Here is a 16,944-nt window from a genome sequence, read left to right on the forward strand (position 1 = left end):
TCGGAAAAAAATGTATAATCCAAATCCGACGAAATTTCACAAATCCTGTTTTTTCAAAACCTAATCCTAATCCGTGCTCATCTCTGCGCCAGATGCCCTCCCTCCAGCAACCCTACCCATTTAACATAGCTCGGTTCCGGCGAGTAAACCACCAATCCCTCAGATATGGCGGACGACGGCTGACAAATCAAACTAGCAACATGAAAAACGTATTTCTCGCCTCACAATAATATCTTCACATCAACCGGAATCAACATACCTAAAACTACACTGGGAGTAAGTGGAAATTGTATTTTCGCGAGCAGCGCAAATAAAGGATTTCAAACCATCCGGACTGCTCTCTGTACGAGTGCGTTCGAGTCTGTTAGTGGGTGTCATTTCAACTCTTTGATTTTTTCGGGGTCATTTTCTTTTCTTTCTCCTTCTTTTCAGCGTCCTCCTTTGCCTTCTGCTCTTCGTACAGCTTGCATTCCTTGTCGACGACTGAGTTCGGGAGGATTTTCACAACTGTCTTGCCGTTTTCTCTCGTTAACGTCGCCATTTCCACCTGATATAGCACAATGAGTTAGTCTCTACAGTACAGGCCGCAAAGAAAATAGGGGACCTATATTGTTCGCGATTCAGCATATGTGCAAAGCTAGGGTTTGGGCAAGTGCTAGCATAGGTTTGGAAAGTGCTGTCCTAATTGTTTGAGCAACACATTGAAAAGTGTAGCTTCAATCATGACAGAAACACAGTCGGTGACAATTTGGCACGTTCTATTTGAATCAATCGAGCCAAACCCACAACCTTTTCCTGATTCTTAAATATAAGCCAGACACCGAGTGCCATGGTAATCAACCCCACATTCTGATATGACGCTTTATATCTGGATGTCAACAAAGACTTGACTAAGGCGGGTGTCATTTCAGAGGCCACCAAAAAAAAAGTGGTAAGTATCAGTATCAGCTTATTAATATTTTGATCATTTCAACACACCACAAACCTGTGATACAATGAAAAGATAGGAAGGTGTCGAAACGACTTGGAGTAGTCTTTGAGATCAGAAACCCACCTTGGCCTAGGCAAAGTATATAGAGGCATGCACAGTTGCACACTCAATGAAAAGTAAAGCAGAGAATATAAAAGGCAAGCGACAAAATGAGGTAGCATGTGACGGAAGGCTGAAAGCACAGTGATGTTAATTTGTAGACATCAGCTTCTCTTGGAGTCAATTTCAGTGGCAGACGTCAGATTCGAAGTTTTTTCGATTGTGTGCCGGCCCAGTCAAATCGTGCACAAATGTTACCCGCCAAATCGATCATACAACATATCATCAAGATCTATTCTAGCTGCACAATTATTCGCAAACAATGGAAACGGTAATAAGACCATGATTGGCCGATTGAATACAGTAACAGCCACAGGTATAATCCACCATATTAGCTCTTGACTAGCGGCCATTTAAATTGGCATTTTAATATGCCCCCTTTATTTTATTCGATATGAGGTATTGACTATTGACGTTAAGTATGCGGTCTGAGAAATAGATGTGATTTAGCTGCAAGCGTGTGCGCTTCAGATTATGTTGATCATTATTAAATCACTATTCATGGCAAAAAAGGCTTATAGAGCTGATGCCAATTCACCAAAAGAAAGAAAGTGGAAGATGTGAAGAAACGATTTTTATGAAATAACTTGGTTAATGCCCTGGGAGATATTGAGCGGTCCAAGTTATTGGTAGTGTAGTCTTTGAGCTCTGTAACATGCATACATTGGATTGAAAACTAACTGGGTACTTTTGAAGCCGACACATTTTTTGATACTCAAATAAAAAAGTACAAGCTTACCTTATCTGACGTCAACTTGTTCGTATCTAATGTTTTACTCAGGACTTTCACTGCCAACTTTAAAGCAGATGCAACAGTTGTTTCCTCTTCTTTATATTCCTGATTGAGCATCGAAACTGCAGCCTGCAGTCATATTGGCTACAAGATTACATGGACCGGGGCAACGAATCGAAAATATTCACTAACCTGACTGTTATGCCCAATGCATGTTGCCTTCCAGCCTCCGTAATTACCACTGGGGTCGGATTGATATAGTTGAAATCCGTGGTGCTTATCCCATCCCGTATAGAGAACTGATATTCCGAATGGTCGCAGGCCTCCGAATTGAGTATAGGCTTGCTTGATGTCGCAGAGATTCACAACCAGCTGTTCCACTGGAATAGGTTCTTGATATTGGATGGTATACCTTGAAATGAAAGTTACATGTCACAGGGGCTCATTAGGGCTGTTTAAAAAAATTTTTTTTTCTTTTAAATTTTACCGGCTGCTTGAGAAAATTGTTAGGTTGTATAAAAAGAAAACGCTGCATGCCAATTTCGGCTCAATTCCTACCTGCAAAAAGCATCGCTATATGAGAAAAAAGTTTCAATTCATCGAATAAAAATGGTTCTAAATTTTTTTCAAATTTTACTGGCCATCTCATGGAATCGTTCAGTCGTCTAGTAAAACGATGCATATAGATAAAATTTGCTGCAATTCGAACCAGTGGAAGCAAAGTTAAAAATTTTGGATTTAAAAAAAAAAGTATTTGCCACCGTGAATACTATTTTTGAATGCATCCAATGAAGACAAATTGGTGGAAAATCTTGGTGGCACAAACGCTTGTATTCATCGAAAACTTTCATAATATATTTTTGACCCATCTAACGCTTAATAGTCAATCTTGTTCAAGAAGTAAATTTTTGGCAGTATTATTTATGACCAAAATTGGCCGCGCACTAGGGAAATATAAGTAGGCTAGTGAATGTGACGAAACCACTCTGACACACAAGGTACTTTCAACTTTAGGCAACTGGACTGTGAATAACAGTGTTTTTTATTAATTCTTTGATTCGATTGCAGACAATATAGAAAATATGAAGATCTTGGTTGGTTTCACACATTATTTAGCGTCCACTTGCAACGTAATAATTTTATTTATCACAATTGTGTCTTTAATGAGATTTTATACTTTTTTCAGAAGCCTAATCGCATATTTACGAGTCCATTTTGATATAATTTTTGGGTGTCGGAACAATTTCCTGTGCGAGTGTTGACAAATTTACTTCGATCGAAGGATAATCTTTATTCTTTTTATACAGCACAACGGTACCGTGCGCCAACGGTTCCCAACACAATATTAAGAATGTTCCGGTATCTTATTTAAAAATAATAATTCAGATCTGTAAAATCTTGCGACCCAAACAAATAGTACCGGTAATAGTTTTCCCGATTGAATTGTTATGCTACCATATTTTGACACAAAATGAGTTTGTGCATGTTTCTTGAATATGGGCCACGGCGCTTGAAACCAAGTGACCCAAAAAAATCAGGCGAAACACAAGCAAGTGCGAGTAAGGTATTATCAGTAAACTAAACGCCTTAACAGTGATAGCCTATACATCAAATCCAAAAAAAATACGATTCCACAATGGCAGAATTCAGTACAAATGTGCTCATGTACTAATGTAGTTAACACCGAAATTAGGTACTGAAAGTTCAAATCAATACCTTTGTGCTATGACTCTCAATTCATTTGTCAAGACGTTAGCGTCCGAGGTGATGCCTGCGACACTGCATGCAATGTTTTCGTTGAGTTTGTAGATCTTATCAGACTCGAACACTTCATCGAGCAATTTGTGAACGTTTCTTTTTTCCGCGGCAAGAAGAATGCCGTCTTTACCGAGAATTCCGAGACACGTTCCTTGAATTCAATGCAGGCCGTCGTTATGCGACAAAATCCCGTAATCAAAGTTCAAAATACGCTTACCAGCGTGTCCTATAGCCTCCATGGCATATTCGACTTGATACAGTCGACCTTCCGGCGAAAATATTGTGGTTCCTGAATCATATCTGCGAGACATCGCTGTAGAAGGTGTATGATTCTAATTCACACCAAAATATTGCTAGGAGTTGCGAACAAAATCGCATGAATGCAAAATTTCATGAATCAAAGGTGACGAAGCATAATGTGAGATTATTCATGCGTTGGATGAATACGCACAAAACACACAACCGATGAGCTCTCTGCAGTCTGCACTGGATGAATATCTCCCGAAATTATACTATTTTATGTGACTGCTTGATGAAAAGGTAGCATTTTCACATCTATTCTGAAAATTTATCATTCCAATCATTAATAAAAATAATATATCGTCCTTGACTTTTCGCTAAAATGAAAGGATTATTCGTCATTTATTATCCATCAAGGTTGCATAAAAACATTTATGTACTTGATTTTGAGTCCAATTTTTAGTACAATTTCATCTACCTTGCTGAGTGATCATTTATAATTCTGTGCTCCATCACCTGTAGAATCTAGAAATGTGAACCGCTACCGTCACGGTCTAATGGCTCGGGCACTTTCAGATTTTCTTTTGCAGATTGTTTATTTACTTTTCTTTCAACTTTCGTTATAATCGTTACCGGTACTTGCACTTGCACCGTGTATACGCAGCCAGGCTTAATGTTTACCTAATGATGGAGGCATGGAAAGTTGATGTTGAATATTTTTATGGGTAGAAAAGTCTTTGCTTTACTTATTGTTACAAGCCGGAGTGGTTGATGGAAGGAAATTGATAGAATTTTACCGTACTGCCTTTCAGTTTATGCCACTTTTTTGCTTCTGTATTGGTTTAATTGACGCTCTCTCAATTCTAATTACCGGTACTAATTTCTTTTTCTGTCCAAAATTATATGCTTCAATGTTTATATAAAACTAAAAGTGTTATAAGTCTCCCTAACTTGATTTTCGGGTTGGAGAAGCAACGATCAATAATGATTGCGGCGTATTATGACTGAAGGGACTGAAGAAGATCAACCCTTAAAGGTAAGGATGAAAATTAAGTTAGCATAAAACCTGTAGTAATTTCTCAATTATTCAGATATCTCCTTCAAAAACAACCAAAAAAGTAGAGAAACGAAAACGTAAGACTGGTAAGTCCAAGAAAAGCAAGAAGACACTCTTTCCATTTTCCAACTCAATTTTTGACGAATTTGCGAAATCTATCAAATCTGAGGGTGGTTACAAGGTAGACAGGCGAAAGCATCACGAGTATTGGAATCCACCTTGGCTTCCAGATATCTCAAATCTAAGCTCTTCGGACCACAAAAAGAGGTAAACTGGTATTATATTTGCATGGTATATGCATAGGCCCTATATTCAATAAACTTGGTTATGGGACATCTAATTATGAATTATAACAATTGAGAATATCCGAAGTAAATTTAGCCAAGACCAAGAATAAAATAAATTTAATATTATTGGCGAAAGTTTGTCACAATATCTATATACGAAGAATACATATAGTCATATTTTATTCGGCATTGCCATTCTCTTTGCCCACTTTAACTTTTACTCAAATGTACCAGACTTAACGACATTCGAAACATAGGCGCCAGGCCCTACATTTTTTCTGCTGATCTGGGTGTTCAAGGAATGTGAAATTTATATTCAATCTGAATTATTTGCAATGGTGAAGAAATTCCCTCTCTCTTTCTCATCCATATCATCCGTTTGTCATCCGGTGTGCGTTTTCTGCCTTACGTATTATTAAAATCGGAAACTATTTTTTTAGGTTTCCAGGGTATTACGTAAGATTAGCACCTTTGCTCGTGCAACCCGCAACAAAAGATTCTGGGAAAAGTAAAGGGCTCAAGATAATAAATAAACCACAGGTGATTATTATGTTTTGGTGTGATATTGTCGGCCGCAAATTCATGGACCTGTCATTTTTGTTGTTGGCGAATTTCCGTATAGCATCGCTGTGATATAGGCATGAGGAGAAAAAAATCAACATGATATATTATATCGGGGGGGGCTAAATGTAATGATATTTTAGTCAACAACTTTAGCTGAGAAGAGGGTGTGAATTATGGGTCCATCATTCAAACCATTGATAGACTAGTAGAGAAAGCATGAATCGAAGAACAATCTTTCCACACACTTATTCTTGGCCCTAAAATGATGTCAATGGCAAAGTACATTATGTGTTAAGAAAACAAGGATGTAGTTGAGTTGGTTGTAAAGAAAATATGAAGTATCCTCAATTTCCCAAATACACAATTACAGGTAATTAAACTGTTTTCAGATCCAATTAGCTGTATCACTGTATTATGCCGTAATTGCAAGAATTTTATAAGCGCTCACAGAATTTGAAGTATTCGCCCCATAGATTGATCTTGACACAGATCAGACAGATGCAAAACTCAGGAGCCGAAGGTGGCCTGCGAGAGTAAGATCATAGACCGTGTAGCTTCTACAGAATCCAGGACATGTTTTGGTGCCTTCATATGCTTTAGAAAATTGAATCCGACCATTTGAAATCCGGTTATTATGCTGATTCGGCCTATGAGGAGATAAGATTAGCCTGCCACTCCTGGCCTACGGTATTCTTGCTCTGCGACATCGTAATCTATGAAATCAAACCGCCAGAATCAGCCGGGACCCAACAGTGTATTCCACAATATTATACCGGACCTCGACACTTCAAACGTGAACGTCACCATCCAGCCCAAAAGATTTCCGACAGGAGCGTTCAGGCAATCGCGAATCATCGAAGCTAACAGAAAAAAATACAAAGTCAGCAGCAGCGATAGTGACCCGCTAACCTCCGTTCTACGCAAAAAAAGCAAAAGGTATATCATTCTGTACAGGTAGTTCCACTCGTCCACAGAACTAGAAAGGCTGCATCTGGACACATCGATATTCCATTTCAAAGTGTGATATTGTTGTGATATTATCCTCAAAGCGATAAATTTTTCGGGCTCTACTGACGACACTACAAGTAGCTGCTATCTTCTAAAATATATTCAGTTCCTATGATATGCAAACCGAATGATAAAGTGAAACTGCCCGCTAAAGTAAACGAAGAAAAATCAAGATTGCTCCTTGACAGCTTGCATCAGGGTTGCCAGACAGCTTTTGAGAAAAAGGACCAAACAGTGTCGAAAAAGGGCCAAATTGTTCAATAACGTTGCTTATAATACATAATAATCTTAACAATGTCTATAACGTAGCCATATTACCCATATACTTTTTGACGATCACCGGGAATTCCAGATTTATATTGTTGATACTGTTGCACACCAAATCCACTACAACTGTTGATAGTATTGTAGGACACCGAACTAAACTACATGAACTGCTATTATTTCAAGCCTTTTCCAACTGAATATGAAATCGCAAGATGAAACTTTGTTATAATATGTAAGTTAAATTTTATGAATTTTTATTAAAAATTCGAAACTTATCTAACTGATATAGGCTTACTTAATTTTTGGGATTTTTCACCAAAAGATAGCTAGTTTGATACTATAATAACTATATGCCAACTGCTTCCAAAAAGAGCCAAATATTGAAAACAAAGGGCCAAGGGGCCAAACAAATTTTTTTAAGGCCAACTGCCTCTGAAAAGGGCTAATCTGGCAAAACCTGTTTGCAAGATTGTCAGCCCTTGCCGCATGGCTTAGTACTGTTTTGGAAGAATTACTGTGCCATTGTAATCCTGAATGCGTGTGTTACACAACAGTACAGCATTTGTTGAGTCGTTTGGTATCAAAATATTGCACAGTACAATGAACCTGAAGGTATAACTCTTGTGTGATTTATGTTGACTGTTGACTACACTTTGTTATTGACAACCTCTGTTCGGTATTGACCGTCTCTGGCCTTTGTAGGAAAAGAGGCAACGTCTCGTCGTCCACCCAGGATTTTAGCGAGGCCCGTCCCGACGCTGTTCAGCTGTATCGGAATGAAGTGTTTCAGTGCTACCGCAGAACGCCGCCGTTTCTGAAGTACTGGAACCAGCATTGCAAGTACAACACGTCCTGCATTTCGTCGAAGGCGTCGAGGCTCTCGATCGTGTGCGTGCCGTACTCGAAAAAGGAGAGCGTAAAGTCGAGCGAGGGGTCCTGTCCGAGCACCTCCGCCAGCGTGCTGAGCGTCTGGTGATTTAATTTTATAAACGCCCGTTATTATGATAAGCGATTTTTGATTCGCGAGTCATGTCATGACGTCCTCTAGTGGAAGTAGAGAACGGAAGTTCTTTAAAGTACTCTGAAGTAAGTAGTCTCATAAGTTAGATTTGCTCTGCCTGTCGCATGCTTTTAGCAGTTGATAGGAGGTGGGGTGCGTCTTCGTTAGTAGGGATTTACTACTTCAAGTTGAAGGAAAAAATGAAAGGAGTCTGGAAATATTTCCATATATATATAATATATATAGGGTTGCATTTAAAACAAACGGTGTTTTAAAAAAAGGCCTTTTTAAAAAAAACGAATGTTTTTTTTTTTCAAGATGTAAAATTGTGCCATAATTGTGTAAATACTTTCCAAAAAACATGTTGTATGAGCCTACGGACAATTACCACCCGATATTGCCGACGTATATCGATATGGGATGGTTGGAACCCTCAAAATAGTCGGTTCAACATTATTAGCACAGATATTTCGTCAAAGGAGCTTCATTCACCCTATATTTTAAATTGTCAATGTCAATACACTATGACGTCACACTTGAAAAACAAAACAAAAAAAACATGGTTTAAATAAAGGCCTTGTTTTAAGCATGCTTGTTTTAAATTGATTTTTGTTTTAAATGCAACCCTAAATATATATATATATATATATATATACAGGCCAAAACTACTTGAGTTGAGTACTAAGAAAAAGTAGAAGTACTTTGTTACCGATTATGACCAGGTGACTATCTCAGGCGCCTATGGTCGTACTTTGGAGAAAACCAAAATTTTTGGTTGAGATGCAAGCGATTACTTTTGATTTTTTTCCACTGAGCTACTGCCAAGATAAATCGTTGGATGCCGCTAATTCCCGATCTTCATCTCGTTGCAGCACAATACCACAAAGCGAGCGAATTCCCCAACCGGCTCGATCCGCTTCAACCTGCGACACGGTGAAAGGGCTGACCGGGGCGGACCTGACCAATCTGCCGTTGGACTTGAGCGAAATCTCACTTCGGTATACTGAGGACGAGTTCAGCGACAAAAACTCGTTGAGCGACGATACCTTGAACCTGATTTCTTCTATACGGAAAACTATGAATTCAAAGTCGAACCCGCGGATTGCCGGTAAGAGTGGCGCTGCGTTGCAACGTCGCGTAGGCATTCTCCAGCTTTTAATCGAGGCGGACAAACTTTTCCATTCAGGTCTATTGGTTTTTCAGCGTTGTTCCATTCGCCGCAATAGATGTTTATTTTCAAGCATCAAAACAGTATTACCAGTATAGGTACAAATATCCCAATAATGTCACCCACGCATTCCCACTGCAACCCGTCGAAAGTCCGCTATTACCGGGGGTTGTAATCAAGTCGCAAGGTCCCGAGTCACCAGTCAATTCAACTTTATTTGTTTTGACTCGAGTCAAGTCGAGTCATTTTCATTTCAATCCTGTTCAACACATTTTTTACAACTCCGTTTGGGTGATGTTAATGCCTCGCATTCGTTATACACTAATTTTCCTCAATTTACACAGTTTCTGGTTCTATTTTACGAACACCAGTACTGATACGCGGACTATTAATAACGTGCCGGGTGCAGCTTATATTCTTCCGAGTTACAACAAATTGCCTGTCTTGGCCGCCTGAGGCTCGGGTCGTGCTCAATGACTCGAGTACAAGCTGCCTCGAGTCAGGGCGAGTCAATTTTCGTAATTTAGAAAGTGACTCGGGTCGTAACAACACTGGCTTTTACGTATTGTGCTTTGAAAAATAGGATGTAGTCTTGTTGCGTTTTGAAAAGTATAAAGTAGTTTTGTGATGAGTTTGTAACCCTGTTCTGTATCGTCGTAACTGAATATATTTGCGATGACTGTATCTTTTCATAGTTTGATCAGTCATTTTGTGCTAAGATGCACGGTTTCAATTTTGAAAATAGCCACCGTCTGTTAACTGCTGAAAGTATCCGGCCCCTCCACCTAATCTATTTTAAGAAACTGTTTACTTCAGTAGGTTTCAGACCTTCCATTTTCTACTTCTACTTGACTTGACTTGTATTGGAATTCGCCACTTCTGCATGTACTTTGAGTAGCAACGATGACTACGTTTTTAACCATCTATATTGGCGGCCTCCTTCATAACCGTACCCTTGCATATCCAGCCAAAAACGCGCAGGGCATGGTCCAGTACCAACCGCGCAGGGGCCGCGCGCGCATCGACAGCAATATGTCTTCGAGTTTCATTCTGCCATACGGATTCGAAAATCAACTGCAGAAAGCTGCGACGCAGATGGTGCCGAGCTCGGTGAGTTGACTGCTGTTCGCGCTCGAACGATTTACGGTATCGCTTGTGGTACGTGCCAACGTGAATTTATCACACCGAAAATTAGTTCCGCGTAGGGAGGTATAGTCTGTGGTCTCGTGTATGTGAAGTTGAAGTTAACAATTTTGGCGTGGTTGTATTTTGTTGTGGCGTTGATGAATATCGTCGCTGGTATTATTAAAAATCAGGTTGTAGTTCTAAAAGTTTACAGAGGTACAATTAGCATATGTTCTGTCCGTCAGTCCGTGGTATGCCAAACCTTCTATTTCTGGTACCCGTGAGGTTGAAAGCAATCAATGATATGCCGCGTCCCATCCTCGGCGATCAAGTTCCTTGAGAAATTTGCAAGTTACGAGACGCCACGCGTTTGATGCCGAATAGTGAAAAAAATAATGCTGCATCGGCATGTTATTTTTTTGTGTTGATTGTGGTGCGGAAACACGCGGGCGGCGAACTTCTAGAATTTGAGTAGAATTCATATCCATGGTAGAAACTACGCCGGCACAAATATAGTAGTACCAATTGGTTGCGTTTCAAGACAGCGAATCTCATTCGTTTGCCAATGAGCTGCTATTTCCGTGGCCATAAATCCAAGGCTATGTTCATCGGTTCTCTGTACCAAGTGAAGAAGTGAAGTGTTTAAAACAAGGTCACTCAAGCCGTGCGTTTAGGCGTTCGAATTGGCGTTTAAATTGGCGATTCAGGGTCCTAATTAGGCGTCCAATACCATTTGTGCAGATCAGAGACAGTTAGACATCATTGATCGCTGACAAGTCATGGATCAACACATCTCAATATTGACATTCTAATGTAGCTAAATCCACCTTGCCACTCTCAGCTGGCGGCCATAGGCTGTCCTAGGTTACGTACATGTATTTGATTACACATTACACGATTCCCGACCTCCATGCGAATTGAAATCGCAAATATTGTCGCCGTACGTAATTAGGCCTCGCGATTGAGTCCACAGTCGAATGTTAGCAAACACATTTGTAACGCGAATTACCATCTGTTGTAAATTGATCGCTCAGCGATAGGCGCCCAATATCAAGTATGTAACATATGTATACCCCGTCGTTACGCCGCGAAAACAGGAATACATCAACACTATCTGCGATGTCGGCTTCTATTATGCGATTGTTTGTACGGAAGATTATTGAAAGTCTCCCAGCACACAATGGCGCTGGTCTTTGGCGGAGATTCTCGCGGTCTTGTGTTCGCATAGCGATGTATTAAAGCGAGAGGCATTCGCGGCTATAATTAGCGACGCAGTCCCGTCTGAAGGGAGCACGAGTGGTTTGCCGATAGCGCACTCGAAAACGATATGAAATATCATACGATTGATTTATTATGTGCGGTCCGGCGCTTGAATGAAGGCTTATTGTTTTGGTTATGGTATGATTATTATTGCTTGGCGTGCTGGCGCCGCCTTGAATCTGTTGTTCAACCCCGTGGTTTATTCGGCGGTTGTTGATGGTACGTAATAGTCGCGTTTCCGAGTAGTTTCTGTATCAGAATTGAAGCAGGTGTTTCCTGAATATATTTTACCATAGATACTGTAGAAAGACTTTCAGTGGTTTAACCCGGCCATTGATAACGGCTATGGGACGGTCGTACGTGAATTTTTATGCGTCCAGTCACAGACAGAATAGCGAGTGATTTTCAATCTAGCACAGCAAGTCGCGCTGTTGTCGCTGCGCCGTCTCTATTGAATCCATGGTACGCACTTGTGTATTTAGTATTAAGTGAATCTCCATCATAGCGTAGGGTGCAAATCAGGCCGTCGGCACTATTTGGTACCAAATTTTACTGTCACGCCCTTTGCAATGGTCGGTAACGAATCAGAAACCTGGGGTGTACCTGTATGCGTGAAAACAGAACCCACCCCACCCCTTTGCGCCCTTTGCTATGCCTTTACAGGAATTGGCGTTTTTGACTGGTTTTCATCTATTGGAATGCGCGGGAAAGCGAAATTTTATACCAGACAGTGCCGTTTGCCCGAGTTGCCCCCTACGCTATGGCGCAAATCGGCCTTCAGTTTCACATTTTTCGGTGGTGATTCGTGTACTGCCGAGATCCGACCAATGTTAAAGTGCCTGGAAATTACCCGAAACGCCGTTCACGCAAATCAATGCCGGATGCCGCCTAATTTAGGTAGGATCAGTGATAAGACCCTCAGATATAGTGCTTACTACCGTAGACGAGGAATTAGCGTGAGGCGTGGGCGGAAAGGTACTCTTGAATTCGTTTTTTAATAGATCGCTGCACTCGGCGACAGTCGTTCTGCGAATATAGATGCGCCGTTTGAAATCAAAGATCTTTTAAATAATCTCTACTGCTTCGATCAGTTTCGTTTACTAGAATTCTAGTTTAGTTGTCTAGTCTATAGTTAGTCGGTGCTTACATGCTGAATGATGGGACGCGTGAGAACGCTGGAAGTAAACGTCAAGATACCACTGCCTTTAGTAAAAGCCAGCATACAAGTGAATTATTTCGTATTTACTCCGTTCAGCGCGGCACAAATTGCTTACCTAACTCAATTTTGTGTGGTTTAATCACAATTTGCATTTGCAAGCTATATTCTACCGAATCCCCGACAGTTTAACGTGTTCGTTGATGTTTCAACCGTGTATTCATTAATCGAAACGTTTATTGCTAATAAACCAATGATGATTATTTGGATGTTGGCCTACGCCGTGGTGATGTGAAAGCAGTTATAGTACCGAGGAAGTATGCTCATTGCGAAGCCGTACTTCGTATCTTGCTCGGACCTGCCGCGTATAAAAGCGAAATGCTGCCTCGTCAAAATGTTTGCGATCACACAATGGGGCTCATTAGCGAGTCACTGGCGATTCCTTATTGAAAAGTAATTGCCTGTTGCGAATAGGCGAGCAATCGCTACGCCTTTTTTGTTACAATATCTTTTGTTGTGCGCGCGGCTGCGATTGTTCCGTTCGTTATTATGAATTTATGATTGTGACGCGAGTATGGGAACCCGTTGTAATTACAACGCGTGATTGCCGCTGGTCTTGTTCTAAGCTACAGCAGAGTCCCCATGTTTACGGTAGATATTTGTAGCTACAGAAATAATATGGGTATTGCGTAAGCTATGATAAATCCCTGCTAAGTCACTCATCACTATGACTCGCAACGATGGAACAACGGCATCGGCTGTGTGTTGAGTATCGGCCTTCGAGTTGGATTATGAATAAAATAGTGTTTACGGTGACCAATTCCAATATTTATCATTATTTACTATTACTATTTTATTCTAATCCAAATTTTTCGACGGCAATAACTCCGCTTCCACTGGTTGGAATTGAACCAAACTTGGTGAACATCGTTTCTATAGACAACCTAACACTTTCATGGGGTGAACAGAAAATTTTCAAATTTGTTGTTATTGATTTTCATATGATAAATAGAAACTTTCTTGTCCAGTAGCAATGCGGCCATTGGTTGGAATTGAACCAAATTTGATGTGTGGGCTTTAATTATGTAACCTAACAATTTTATCACGTAAACAGTACGATTTGAGAAAAAAAGTCATTTTTGAAGAACCCTACTGCTCAAGCTCAGTATCAACGCAGTACCAGTGGCTTACGGAAATTCGATCCAAGTATATGATAAAGTATAATGGTGTTTAAAAAACCGACGCTTTTCTGCGTGAGAATACCCGTATTTATGGATTACGATGAATAGTCGTGATTTTACTCAAGAATCAGGCATGTTTAAAATGCGATCGATTATGATCTATCGAAGAGAGGCGATTACGATTGCCAGATGTTGTGTTGATAGTTGACAAGCGAAATGTAGAGGAATGCGCTGGTCCCCGATTGTACGTACTAGTTCTTTAATTTTACTCTTTTTATCTTGAAACAATGTTAAAGCGGGGCCTACGCACTTTATCGCGGAAAAATTATAACACTGGTCATGTTTTTATGACGACCATGCTTAAATTTTGCGGGTTTTCGATGGGGGCTTCGCAAAATCTAATCGAGTATATATCATTATGACGTCTTGTACATAAGGGGAAATCTGAAATGTGTACCTTTCACTCGACAACAAATAAGATATTCCCGTTTAAATAGGTAAGAATTTCCTGAGTGGCTACCAAAAATATGACAAAGGCCACTGTGACAACACAGCGGGTTAATCGCTACTTCAAAGAAATGTCGCTTGAACATGCGTACTTCGTAGCCATTTGCCAAATGTTTCGGATGCTGTGGTGTGAAGGAATTATCCTCGAAAATATAATTCTTAGCTCACGGCCGCATTCCAGGGGATAGTCGTAATGAACTAACTGATGGGCGCCAAATACCCATGTTATACTGTCTATGTCTAATGTCCATTGTACATTTCCGGCGAGCTCCGGATTAATCTATTTATTGATCTTGGCTTACTGTACGCGCCGAAATCGCGAGTGGTAATGTTATGAATAGTCTCTAGGATTCACGAATGAATTTCGTCATGAATATTGGTAGTTTCACATATTACTACTATCAAACAATTATCCGTTCTCAGCCCGTGTGATCAGATTCACCGGTCGAGTTGACGGAGGGGTTGCTTCCGGAAATTTATGGCACGTTGTAAATGATGACGGTTCTTCGGGTTGGCCGATGGTTATATTAGTCACTTTGTTGCGTGCAGTTATTTGTTGACATTCGATCAGGATTGTCGAAATGTCGATTATAGTGGAAAGACATTGGAATCGCCCAAACGTACCAGGAACAGAGTTTTTTCGTGATGAGAGCACGATTTCGAGTTGATATTTCTATATGGGCGCATCATTTTCCTCTGCTGTTCGCATATGTACAGTAGGGCTCAGATTACAAATGGGTATTACTATAGGGCCATTCCATACACAGACAAACTATGTTCACATCACTACCTCTTCAAATCTCCTGAAATTTGGTACGCGCAGAGATAAACTTATTCCGAACAGGATGAACTTTATTTTATGAAAATTGGACTTTGGGGTCAAAAGTTACGTCACTTTGAAAATTGACAATTTTCTGCTCATCATTTTTCTGCTCATTTTCTGCATCATCATTGTGTACGACTCTACTTGTCGGCTATGCATTCCGTAGAGGTGCTGTTCGAGGAGCGATCCAGCGCACTATCTGCTTGATAGGAATAAATTCAATACTATTGGGATACGCGATCGTGGATGTATATTTTGGTTATATTCAGTAGTGCTCTTCAAAAGTGACTTTGTTTCTCAAATCGTACAATAAAAAATTTGAAAATTTTCTGTTCACCCCATGAAAGTGTTAGGCTGTCTATAGAAACGATGCTCACCAAATTAGGTTCAATCCCAACCAGTGGAAGCTGAGATATTGCCGTCGAAAAATTTGGATTTGAATAAAATAGTATTTACGGTGAACGATTCTTTGTTTATTTATTATAGTTGTGCTCACCGTAAATACTATTTTATTCAAATCCAAAATTTTTGACGGCAATAACTCCGCATCCACTGGTTGGAATTGAACCAAATTTGGTGAGGATCGTTTCTATAGACAGCCTAACTCTTTCATGGGATGAACAGAAAATTTTCAAATTTTTTATTATTTATTTTTGTATAATAATTAGAAACTTTATTCTCCTGTAGCAAAGCGGTTACTGGCTGGAATTGAACCAAATTTTGTGTGTAGGCTTAAATTAGGTAACCTAACAATTTTATCAAGTAGCCAGTACGATTTGAGAAAAAAAGTCATTTTTGAAGAGCCCTAATATTCAGTTTATATGCGTGTTCGTGGTCCTGCGTGCGACTCAACTCACCCTTTTCGGGCGACGTTTTCATCGAACTTTATGACGTCACATTAACCGTCGCCATTTTCAGAGCTCCTTTCACGGAGGGCCACTGGAGAGCTTGCAGTTGATGAGCGAGAATCATCAACGGGCCGCCCGACAAAAGTCGCTGTCCACGAACAGCCAGAGGCTGCAGAGGAAGTTTTTGGATCGGCAAAAGATTAAAATGCTGAGTGAGATTTTACCGGGCGCGTCGCGCATGCGCTGGATGACTCATTTGTTTACCTTTCTCGTGCCACAGAACCATTGGCGGCGCACAAGAACCAAAATAACCTCCCGAAATTTTACGAGATGTCGCCGTCCGAATTGTGAGTTTTTTTCTGTTCTATGTAGACACTGTGTTACGCGGTGCAGGCTTTTCGTAGCAAACTGCTGATACAAGATAAGACAGACAGGCCAGGCGGCGGATACCGCGCTCTCGACAAGTTGTCTATATCGTGTGGGCTGAAAATAAATGAACCTATGTGTTCTACCTCCTACGTCAATGTTGATTGTGCTAGTTTGAGTGGATTTAATAAGAACGTTTGAGGCTTATCTAGGCTCATCCCCGCCATATCATCCGTGTAAGCGGTGTCTTCTAGAGAGCCTAGAAGTGGGCCATGCTACAAGTCGGTATCTACGGAATCAAATGAAAATTAGCCTGGTGTACATGACCATGACCAATTGACCATATACTGGTCGACAAGCACCGTGAATACCACAAACAAACAACGTTGTATCTGTTCAGTTCAGTTCAGTTTATTTATAATATCATCATTTCAAAACACGATAAAATAGCTATGAAATGAGACGATAGCAAGATTACGTATGTTCGTTCAGAACCGTATTTTTGA

At 40.3% G+C, this 16,944-nt stretch overlaps 2 protein-coding genes across 3 annotated transcripts in view; one reads left to right on the top strand and one right to left on the bottom strand.

Annotated features, from left to right (window-relative positions):
- Positions 1-271: 271 nt before the first annotated feature.
- LOC145448539 (proteasome subunit alpha type-4-like) lies at positions 272-3,984 on the bottom strand. The gene is made up of 5 exons (XM_080326948.1): positions 3,799-3,984; positions 3,540-3,732; positions 2,016-2,235; positions 1,830-1,952; positions 272-547 (listed from the first exon to the last, which is right to left on the bottom strand). Exons 1-5 carry the CDS (start codon positions 3,890-3,892, stop codon positions 380-382), a joined length of 798 nt encoding a protein of 265 aa, XP_080183074.1. The 5' UTR covers positions 3,893-3,984; the 3' UTR covers positions 272-379.
- Positions 3,985-4,703: 719 nt separating this feature from the next.
- Positions 4,704-16,944, top strand: part of LOC145448326 (uncharacterized) — a 29,514-nt gene continuing 17,273 nt past the window's right edge. The window contains exons 1-9 of one of the 2 annotated variants that reach the window (XM_080326706.1): positions 4,704-4,857; positions 4,913-5,145; positions 5,606-5,705; positions 6,463-6,665; positions 7,707-7,976; positions 8,877-9,112; positions 10,140-10,282; positions 16,143-16,284; positions 16,353-16,419. In XM_080326706.1, coding sequence (XP_080182832.1) covers positions 4,822-4,857; positions 4,913-5,145; positions 5,606-5,705; positions 6,463-6,665; positions 7,707-7,976; positions 8,877-9,112; positions 10,140-10,282; positions 16,143-16,284; positions 16,353-16,419 — 1,430 coding nt within the window. In that variant the 5' untranslated portion in view covers positions 4,704-4,821. The remainder of the gene's footprint in view (positions 4,858-4,912; positions 5,146-5,605; positions 5,706-6,462; positions 6,666-7,706; positions 7,977-8,876; positions 9,113-10,139; positions 10,283-16,142; positions 16,285-16,352; positions 16,420-16,944) is intronic. The other variant, XM_080326707.1, reaches the window with a different exon arrangement.

This window comes from Botryllus schlosseri, chromosome 10 (genome assembly GCF_051294905.1).
Source record: "Botryllus schlosseri isolate E-star chromosome 10, Bs_hap1, whole genome shotgun sequence".
NCBI classification, from domain to species: Eukaryota; Metazoa; Chordata; class Ascidiacea; order Stolidobranchia; family Styelidae; genus Botryllus; species Botryllus schlosseri.

Coding starts and splice junctions, on each gene's coding strand:
- LOC145448539 (XM_080326948.1), bottom strand. CDS start 3,892: ATGTCTCGCAGATATGATTCAGGAACCACAATATTTTCGCCGGAAGGT. Junction 2,236..3,539: donor TTGAGAGTCATAGCACAAAG/GTATTGATTTGA, acceptor TTTCATTTCAAG/GTATACCATCCAATATCAAG. Junction 1,953..2,015: donor GCATTGGGCATAACAGTCAG/GTTAGTGAATAT, acceptor ATATGACTGCAG/GCTGCAGTTTCGATGCTCAA.